Raw genomic sequence first — 10,934 nt, 5'->3', positions numbered from 1 at the left:
TTCTTATGGAATAGCACTGTTTTTCGCCCCAATACAAAAAATAATAACAACCACCGTATATACATATATAATCATTAGAAATCAGCAACCTAGTTTAAAAAAAAGTATGTTACTTGATTTTCCATGCATTGTATTCGAAAGCAAAAACCGTCTCAGGTGTATAACTACATCAATAGCACACTGTTCAAGAGCATTTAATAACTTTGAAAACAAATTCAAGGCTTAAACTGAAACTAATGCTTACACTCGATGAAAAGGGACCATTGATTGCCAAGCTTGTGCTTCACAACGGAGCAAGAGAATACAGAGCATAGATTAATATTCCATTTATCTGTGCAACATTCATTTTGCACTTTGTCCTGGTTTCGATATTTTGTTGGGTTTGATGCAAGCAATACACTACTAATGACGTATGCTGCCATCTCTTAAACATAAGGCACAACAGCAAAAGCCATAACATATCATTGTTCATAAGCTGAACAAATGCCTCCCACATAAATCGAGAAAAACAAAATGGGTAATAGATTAAAAAAGGCCACACAGTTCTTTGTGGAATCAAAAGTGAACTCCTATAAATTTATTTTCAGCAACTGCAGCGCAATATCTTATTTGTGGGTTAGATAAGACAAGGACATGTCTTACAAAGAGATTTTATATGACGAATATACCGGGTAAAGTGCTAAAATGTAAATCACAGCTTCTTAACCGTGCTGCCGTCACTTGAGCAAATGATTATGAACGAAGTGTTCCCTAATAATATGACAACATTTCATACTTCCAGGTAAAGTCAAAAGCATCTCTGTTGTGTTAAGCATTTCAAGCCAAATACAAGAGAAACTACTTAAAAATAGAAACGCCCATGAACAAAAGTACTTTAGAAGCCAAGTACAAGAAATTTACATAAGTACTCAGCCTCGTTACTAAACACCACTGCATACAACCATTGCTTAAAATATATGCACTCTAGAATGGTTCAGGTACAATTTGGTAAGCAAGAAATTGTCACTTATCTCATTTCAAATCCTGTTTACGAGTTCCCATCCACAAACTGGCACCATCGTCACCGCTGCCAAGTAACAATATTTTCTCGAAGGTGTCATGATGAAACTCACTGCAACCAGCTGATAGTAAAACACAATCCTATGATATTATTATTGCCCAAGAGCCTACACATAGAAAAAGTTGTTTCAGTAAATAGCCTGCTATACTATTCATACCTAGAAATAAGCTCTTATACGTTCAAATACTTTCTGATGTAACTTGCCATAGTATCAATCAATCAGCACAAAAGAAAACAATATTTAAAATTCCATGACTAAATTGTAGGAGTTTCCCTGATAAGCCTCAAGTCTTGACATTCATAAATGAATGCAAGCGCCGAAGTTTACAAAGTGTAGGGCGGAAAAGTTATGGGTTCAAATATTTGGGAATTCCCCGTGTCAAGGATTGTTGCAAAAACACAAAATAGGATAAAATACACTTCTAATCAACGTTATTTGCGACTACAGCCATGCTACAAGTTTTTGGTTTTTATAAAATTTCTAGACTTGTTGGTTATGCTAACCTACCACTTATAGCACAATTGTATTTCTATTCATGTCTCAGTGCTTTGCCACTTTTTTCTGCCTACGGATCGCTGGGAGCATGTTATTTGTTCTACCATACGTCCTACTTTTAGTTCTGTGAAGTTTACGGCAAAAAATGAACGACATTCTTATACGCATTATTCAATCATTATCTATTATTTGTTTATTGTTCGTTTTTTATTTTATTCGCATCAAAAAAACGAAACAGATCTAACAAAGTTAGCAGCAACGATTACTGAAATACTTCTATTTGACCACCCGCTTCGTCAAGGATTAGCCCATAGGAAAGGGAAAAAAGATTGCACGGATTACCCATTCGTATGGGCTAAAAAGAATATTTCCATCTCTTAAAATAATTGTTGGAAGGCTAATCGTGTTGGTATGAGTAATCCAACCGAGCGATAGGTCGAATAAGTAATCCAGTCGAACTGCTGTGGCTGGTCATCGTACGGTACGATTGGATGGCTTAGGCTACTGTTAGGCTACTGTTGAAGACTACTGAGATCTATACCGGTATGTATGGATAAGGTTTGTATAGTGATTGATGCACGTTGGAATGCCTTGCACAAACTATAAACGGATCTTACTAAAAATCTGAAAAGGCTGAAATGAACAAAATAGCCTAGTTTTCAATTTCAGTTCTTTCATGCGTTTGGTGTGTCTGGCATTAACGCTGCTTAATTGGTCCTGTTTCGTAGACAAGATATAGGTTATCTACCTCGGGCTTCTAGGCACTGGAATAGCTGCATGCTTACTTACTGAATGTAGAATCCAAGCAAGTTCTAAAGACTGCTTAATTGTTGCACAGTGCAATGCACAATGGTGTTTGAACTGGCAATCCAGCCAACGATAGACCGGTACTCTAGTAGCCAAAAGTCACTTTTTCGGGTTTGCAGTGCTCATGCAATGTATTAAATTGAATTGTGGTAATTGCATGGTGCTTTTATTCAGCATCAGGTTGAAATAGTTTTGCCTTCAAGCTGGTCTGATTGCATCAATTATATACACGTGGCATACCACTGCTGTGGCATAAGGTCAAAGCGTTTCACAGCAATCAACATGATTTTCTTTATTTGGCGGCTAGGATAGAAGTATAACTTCATATGTCATTTTAGTTCGCTTCCATTAACCTTTGTGGTAATCTTTAATTGCTCCAGCCCCACTTATCTGGCTAGCTCTCAAGCAAGTTTGGAATGATACACATATGTTTTTTATTGCTTGAATTTAGGTATGTTTATCAGAAGCACTGAACTGGAGCAAGCATTGGTAATACCCCAAGGGCATAACAATGGTAGTGCTACTGGATAGTGAACACTGCCTAATTGCCAGCTCTAACCATTCGGCTACAAAGCTGGCTACTACTCAACATTGCTGCTTTCTTACATAACGAGCTTGCAGAGTACAGTGATCTTGTGTGATTGTCAGAGAACTTCGAAATCCTGAGTGGAGTGAATGAGCAACTTAACGTTGTAGTATTCCAAAAAGGAAATCCATCTGATATGCAGATCATAAGCAAAAGGCAATCATTTAATTTGTCTTGACTTTCAACAAACGAAGGTTTCAATCGTTCTCAAAGAGTGCTATTTGTCGATTATATGCATTCATGAGTTTGCAGATTATTACAAATTAAAAATGATAATAAACGGCCTCTAGAAAATAAATGTCTTGTGTAAAAATATCCCTGTTTTACCATCAGCCTGCTTCCTCTGAGCAAGATGTTATTTGGCAACACAAACTAGATGTTTGAGCTTGAGTCAAGTAACAACTGGGTAATGCTGCCATCCAAAAATTGATGACTATGTATTCCATGGGGAACGTGGGGATACAATAGCTGGATATGTTGTAATCTTTATTTTGCAATCTTCTTTGTGCTACGTTCACAAGTTACAATGTTTGCCATTCCCTATTTTTACAGGGTTGAGCAGAAACAACCATCTCCAGATAGCAGGCAATTAAGTCCCCCACACCATCCTTAGCAGTGTAGAGCCAGTGAGCAATGGGTATCTTGATTTTATTTATCCGGCTTGCTTTTTTGCTGAGGCAAATAGTTTCGGGAGGAGCAATCAGAGTGGCTCCGTTTCATAATGTGCAAGGTAAGGAGTGACTCTATCGCACTGAAGCCCAGCAGGTTCAATGCTCACAAAAACAGAAAAATTGTCATGCTGTGGGGTCCTATAGGTCTACATCCAGTCACAGGACGCTGTTTACTATAACAGTGTAGATTTGGTGCCCAATGCCCATTAGTCATTTTTTGACCAAAGATTTAAATTTTCTGCAAGGTGTCACAAGGTGAGCTGTTGATGTTAGCTTTAAGCTCACGTTTTGCTACCTTGGTGTTAGGGTAAATGGATGCTAACACTCATTGGTAGCTTTATTCTCCAATTTTGGATATATGCATTGGCCAAGGGTCAGCTCACTGTTTCCCAATTTTTGGCCGAGTACCCGATCTCTTGGTGGGTCGTTATTTAAGTTCACTCACCACTTGGCTCAACTGTGATGGGTAATTAATAATAATTATTTATCTCGATTCATTAAGAACAATTAGTCTATTGGCAAAGATGCTGTCATTATCACAGTCATGTGTCATGAGGCAAGGTCCATATCTGCCGGGGACTCGCTCAGCATACATAACTTGCTCTGTTGACATTGTTTGCGCTTACTCAGTCATGTGAGTCACAGCAAGAATGCTGATATACTTCAAGACCTTCTATGGTAAACAAGCCACTAAGCGATACTGTGTAGTTCGTACCGCACTACACATCAGGGATGTTTTCAAACGTACCCAAAAAGGACAGGCATCAACGCAGACATTTGGGAAGTGCTTGTTGATATGCAGATCATGCTGTTAGTAGTGGCATCAAGTGAGATTAGGAGAAAATAATTTAAATTGAGACAACAAAACATAGTGACCAACCAGCAGTCAGAGTAAGTCAGAGCACACGCTGTGGCAAAAACTGCTGTCCGAGAATTTTTCTGCTGATCGATGTAAGATGCTGCGCTTAGCGAAATTGATTACTTTTGAATGTGCTTCATTGCTTTTTAACTTAAGACAAAAGAAGGTTTTGTTAGATTATGCAGAGTTTTTTTGATGGTAATAATTATTGTCAACAGTAGAATATTTTGATTTGATTTCGTATTTTAAATTCTTAAATTAAAACTATTTAAATTTTTTAATTTGTTTGGAATGCAACATTATCCACCACCAAACATTGTTTGCCAGCTGAAATCTTCTGTTTGATGCACATTGTGAATGACTGAAACTTGGCTATTTTGGGAGAAACTTCACTTGGAAGTAAATACATAATGCATGAAGTTGTTTAATTTGGAAACGTTTTTTCATGTGTACCCCTTTACTGACCTTTGTTGTTGTTGTACCAACTTTACCCTAGTTTGGGACCATGAAATTCTGAAGCCTGTCTTGACTTTTTTATTATCTGTTTTACATATTCTTCAAATTATTTCAAAATATACCACTACCTCCGACTAAAAAGTGTCAGTAAGATTTGTTCTACCTTTCCAAGAGAATGTTTAGAGTTATTACTGAAATGTGTACTTTGGCTCTAGTGCTCTTGATTTGAATCTTAGTCCATGCGAAAGCAACCATCTCAAGTGGCTGCCATCAAAATTACGACAAATAAAAGGTTGTTGTTGTCTAAACGATTGCTTTTCTGCGAGGATTGAAAACAGCACTTCATTTTGGTGTAACGTTTTCAAAATAAAACTCAATTTCTTCCTGAAGCCACCTACTTTGTATGCTTTTCAGACCAAACATTTCAATTAAGAAAGTTACGATTAGCAAAGTTTTTGAAGGGCACCGGTTACTACAATATATATGATATAATGGATTTCAGTTAAAACATCCTCTTAAAAGTGCTTGTAAACAACAAGTGCTTGTAAACAACTTGCCACCTCTTAAAAGCCATCCACTTTGAACAGTAATGTTGGCAATTTATTCTCAACTGCATTCAAGAATGGCCTATTTAAACAAAAATCTGGTCAAAGAAGTTGTGCAGATAAATGGCTATTTACTCCGAAAAACAATCGCTTATTACAAACAAATATCAAGTATATTGATTTGGAACATTTGTCATTTCATGTCACAGCTACTATCGCTTATATTTTTACATTTTTATAGCATCAATGCCCATAACTTGGTTTTGCTGAGACAGACAATGACCTCACAGATTAAGTGTTTAATTCACATCAAAGTATGTGCATATAAGCTATTAGCCTAAAGAACATTGTGATATTGTAATACTATAGTGCTGTAGGAAAAGACTTACGTGTACCATATACATAAAAGGGTTGGCCAAACTTCTTGATAATCTTTGAAGCCTTTATGATTTGAAAAGGAGTTGCAGTTGAAATATGGCGCTTACTGTTGATTACCAAGCACCAAGAAAATCATATCTGTGCACAGTAAATTTTTGACATCTGTAAGACTTTAGTGTTGAGCGTTTGCTTTTATTGCAACATGTGCCCTAAGTTATATTATTTATTAGGATGACTATCTTTATGTGTGTATGTTCTATTCTTAATTCATATTGAGTGGTGATTACTTCTTACAAAACTAATTTTTATCCAAACAGTTTAGTTTATTGCATGTTTTAATTTTTGTAAAATTGTTAAAATTTTGTCGTACTATTTGCTCTTTTCTGAGTAACATGGCAAGCACTAGAAGATCTCGGTTAGTTCTTCATGTATAATAGCTAACTTATATGTATATATCTGTTGTATATTTAATTCGATCTTTGGTCATAAATAAGTAATTGTTAGTATGGCATTTTTTTCATGTCACTCTGTTTATTTGCATACAAGTCACTAAAAGTGTTAATAAAACGCTATTCTAAATTGCCGTCCAGATGGACGTAAGATATTTCGTGTAGATACAGACAACCTGTATTTTCAATTTAAAAAAAAATATTTTTGTGTCTCACTTATTAATAATTTGATTTGCATTGTTCAGTAAGGACATTTCACAAAGCCAACGGGATATGCTTATATCTTTGTGGGAAACAAAAGGTATGAGAACTGCAAAGTCAGAGCACCTCAATGAAGCAACCATTAATACTGGTTTAAGTAAAAACCAAATCAAGGTGATTCATCGTAGATTAAAGTTTTATTTGCCATAATTCATACTTGCTGTAGTTATCAGCTCTTTCAGTATTACCGCAAGCTGTAGAACTGCACTCCCTGCTTTACAAACAAGTTACAGTTCATTACTGTAACTCTATGCTGTAATTTCCGCTTGAAGTAGGCTATTATGATAGAACTCTGGTTGAAAGATGCCATTACGTACTTTAAGTTCAAAGATTGCAACAGTTGTCTTCGCCAAAATAATCTTGTTGGCTGACAAAAAGCTCCGTTCCTTGTCCGGGACAACTCTCCAACTTAAAGTAGTTATTGCATGTTTATTGCATGATCTTACAAAATGATTAAAGTTTGTCCCTTTCTCAGATCTCTTGTATGATGGTATGTTAAACTGCCACTACTAAATACTTTTGACGCTTGTTTACTAGCGTTTTGCCAACTGCTGTGTTTTAGCGCTGGATTTACAATTACAATGCATCGATAAGGCCAAGGGTTCAAAAAGTTAAACCTTTTCGAAAACGAAGATTCACAGGCTACAATCTATTTTGTTCTTCCATTAAGAAACAGAATATTGGTATTTTTAATACAGTTGCATGATTTCTTCCCAAATTTTCAAGGGAGAAGCTTCTAGACAGCATCACATGTGTTTCATTTAAGATATGTACAAGGTCTGATATTCTGGCTGGTTTGCTTAATTGATCGCTTGCTTCATTGAGTCATTAGCATTATGTCGTTAAATGCACAAATGTAGTTCTCACTGAAAATAATTTTCATTGTTTTTCACCTGATAAATTGCATTCATTGATTTCATGCTTACTGTGTTCGTTACTAAATTTGCATGTCGTAATTTTTTTTTTCTCGGTTTGATTGTGAAACTTGTGTCACAGTGTTAGTTCGATTAGTGAAGAGCATGATACATAATGAATGATGCATGACTTGAAGTGCATGCTATTTGTGACCTCACATGATACGTGTGTAATGAATTTCCAAAAATGTGTTTACTGTTATGTTGGTTATTAGAAAGCCTTAGATATCGAAGATGTTAACATTGATTGACGCTGTTAAATCTTAAGAGGTGTAAGCTTCTACTCAACTTCAAAATTTACATAAATGAAGGTTTCACTATGTTAACAGCTGAACAATGAAAGTACTAGTTTAGACAAGTTATCAAAGTGTTTTGCATGAAGTAAGGTCTTGCCTGTTTTCAGTGTTTCTTACTTTCAATTTATGTTCATTTTTTTATAAAGCTTTCAAATGTTCTGTACTAATTTTTAATTGCTGTTTTTCAAGATTTCAAACTCTGGGGTAGCAGGTGGAGAGAACTTTTGAAGCAAACAAAACAAGTTTGGAAAGAGAAAGCAAAGACCTTCAATTCTGAAAGTTCCATGCCACCAAATGAAATGGATGGAAATATGAAAAAAAAAACTTAGACAAAATGCCATTGCTCGAATAATTCAAGCTGTATGTTGCTGTTCATATTATACTATGGTGTAACCGTGCTGTACACGAAACAAAGGTAACTTGTTCCTGTTTTAGTGTGGTGAACTTGAGGAAATTGGTGTGGCCGTTGGTGGAATGGCATTTGTTAACGATACATTCAATGCATTTGGAAGCAGAGATGTAAGGCCATATTTCTTGGAGCCAAGTGTTCAAAGTGGCTTTATTGAGATATTACATTGCGGAAAAGGTAATTTTATGTAATTTACTGTGATATTTCTAAACATTTGCAAGAACATGATTAACTACAGTTACATTTACTGCAAGCATATATTAAAAGGAACTTTTATAGCACTTATTTTTTAACTTTAATTCATTGAAGATTTTTTTTGCATATGAACCTGAATGATATTAGTGTCATCATGAATCATGTTAATCATAAAGTATGAAAAAATTTTCATTAGAAGTAACGTATGCTATATATTTGTATACAGCTTGCAGTACTTCAAGACAAAAAAACACCGAATTGCAAATGAAAGTTCGAAAAATTTTTAATAAGAAATATTGTAAGTCTTTTTATGCCAACAAATTGTCTTTCTTTAGCCTAACGGTGTGAAATAAAAAATTTTATTATTAGTGTTGCGTATTTTTCCAAGCAATAGAATGTAATACAATAGAATTGATGCTAATTGTTTCATCTTAATTATATTAAGTTGTGTTTGTGCATGCCTTGGTATCTTTGCTCTGGTGCTTCACAGGTGAGACAATGCACAAATCCAATGGACGTATGCCGTATGCTAAAATTAACGAGTTCAGCATCACTGGAATGCCTTGTGGAATCCCCTTTCGAAATCCCGGCAGTTATGGTCCAGTCGATTGCCAGAAAATTATAGATGAGCAAGAAAATATTATAATTATGAAAAGGGGGTAAGTGATGGGATTTCTGTAATCTTTGCATGCATAAAGGGATTACATTGCAAATTTTACGCTGTGCGCTTTCTGTTATACTTGTTGCTCTTTATAGTAATTTGGAGCTGGCAGAAAACAATTTAGTTCTTTTGGTGACAACGGAAGAATGTGAAAATGAGGAACATTTGCACTTTGCTGAACCAACACATAGAACAGTAGATTGGTAATTTGTTCGTGATTCAGTGTTATATGTTTAACGAGTAAAAATTCCCGTATTTTACGGACCATAAGGCGCACTTTAAATCCTTTTTTCTCATAGATTGATCGTGCGCCTTATAAGCCGGTGCGCCTTATAAGCCGGTGCGCCTAATGTATGGATCATAATGCGTATGCGCATGCTCACAACGTATTTTAATGAGCTTTATACGGTAACACATGTGCCTTATAGCCATATGCCCTTATAGTCCGATACGCCTTATGTATGAACAAAAAACTAATCAAAGCAATTTATTGACAATGCGCCTTATAGCCCGGTGCGCCTTATGGTCCGTAAAATACAGTACATCATTTGCCAGTTTCGTTTTGGTAATGTTTGTTATTTTTACATTGCCGTACAACGGTGCAATGATTTCTTCTGACCAACCTATTGTGCTAATATACTGTACAGTATATAATTATATCACACACGTATTGGTGAGCGGATAGTTACTTTTCGCTAATTTTCCTTATTTGTACAGTTAGATTTGTAGTGTGCCTCTTTTATAGTCTTTTATTATTAACGTAAGCTGCGATCATTCATTCCATTTTAGCACCTCATCCTTTATTTATGTCCGCATTTTCGTCATTGTATAAAGTTAACATTCGTTAAAATTGTTTGTTGTTTTTTTACTTATTTCACCGTCTTCAATATTTTCGTAATTTTGCTTTTCACTTTTTGACTGCGCTTTCGGAAAATATACTGTGCTGAATCAAAGCATTTTTAGTGATAATGACTCACTGCTGTATTTTGGTACATTGATTTTCTATTAAGGCTTAATTTAACATTAACGTTTAACTTAATTTAACAAAATTTCATAGTAATATGGGGGTTCAATATCACTTTTCGTGACACTTTCACTAAAAAGTAGTTGCAATATGTGCAAAACTTTGATATGTAGCCTAAACGAGTCACACTTGCGATTACGTTAAAAGTCAATGACGTGACGAATACAAATGGACGTAACATGATAAGAGGTTTCTTTGATAAGTTGATCGCATGCTAATTTTGATGTGGCCACATTAAAAACAGAAGATCGTGATGTTAACTTCAAAATGTTACTCACACCTTTTTAGGAAGGTTAAATTAACCACTTTAAAAAGGACGCAACCTAACAATGAAAATTCTATGCAAGATAAGTTGAAAGCTCTTATCTCTTATTGACGTGTGGGTCGAACACATTTCATCGTAATAATCTCTTCTGTCGTATGATATGATATTATTGAAGAGGTAGGCGAGCTCAATCGCTGCAAGGCTATAAAATTCAAGTTTGTCATAAATATCTCCAACAATATCATGTCGGAATTTGAAATGCGTATTAACACTCAACATGCGTTTATAAAAGTAGCCTATAACCCTTTTGTTGTATGACATTTTGATCCTCTTTCGGGTTCACATGGTAAAACAAGATCAATAAAACGCATTTTTAGATCTTTTTGCCGGTTTTGCCAACTATTAAAATTATGAATAAGTTTAACGAAAAGAAAATTTTCTCAAATGGTTAGTTTTTTTTTATTAAATCTGTATTTTAATAAAATATCAAAAGAGAAACCTTGGCAAGACTTACAACCTACTGTTATTATTTATTGCATCGCTTCAGCAATTATAACTTTAAAACTTAGTGACACACCACGTCACGTCCTTTACCACCGTTC

The 10,934-nt window shown here is 35.3% G+C and overlaps 1 protein-coding gene across 8 annotated transcripts; it reads left to right on the top strand.

The window, feature by feature from the left end:
• Positions 1–1,857: 1,857 nt before the first annotated feature.
• On the top strand, positions 1,858–9,996 carry LOC143468561 (uncharacterized). Of its 8 annotated transcripts, none has more exons than XM_076965872.1 (7): positions 1,858–2,099; positions 6,553–6,682; positions 7,968–8,138; positions 8,214–8,364; positions 8,609–8,680; positions 8,873–9,041; positions 9,139–9,996. In XM_076965872.1, exons 4-7 carry the CDS (start codon positions 8,253–8,255, stop codon positions 9,248–9,250), a joined length of 465 nt encoding a protein of 154 aa, XP_076821987.1. In that variant the 5' UTR covers positions 1,858–2,099; positions 6,553–6,682; positions 7,968–8,138; positions 8,214–8,252; the 3' UTR covers positions 9,251–9,996. The 8 variants fall into 8 exon arrangements, with proteins under 8 accessions (XP_076821987.1, XP_076821988.1, XP_076821985.1 ...); XM_076965867.1 differs by lacking the exon at positions 1,858–2,099 and adding an exon at positions 5,449–6,273; XM_076965868.1 differs by lacking the exon at positions 1,858–2,099 and adding an exon at positions 5,449–6,273 and having other exon boundaries at positions 7,131–8,138.
• Positions 9,997–10,934: the final 938 nt, after the last annotated feature.

This window comes from Clavelina lepadiformis, chromosome 8 (assembly GCF_947623445.1).
Source record: "Clavelina lepadiformis chromosome 8, kaClaLepa1.1, whole genome shotgun sequence".
NCBI lineage: Eukaryota > Metazoa > Chordata > Ascidiacea > Aplousobranchia > Clavelinidae > Clavelina > Clavelina lepadiformis.
The sequence above is the reverse complement of the archived record's forward strand: the minus strand, read 5'-3'. Positions and strand labels throughout refer to the sequence as shown.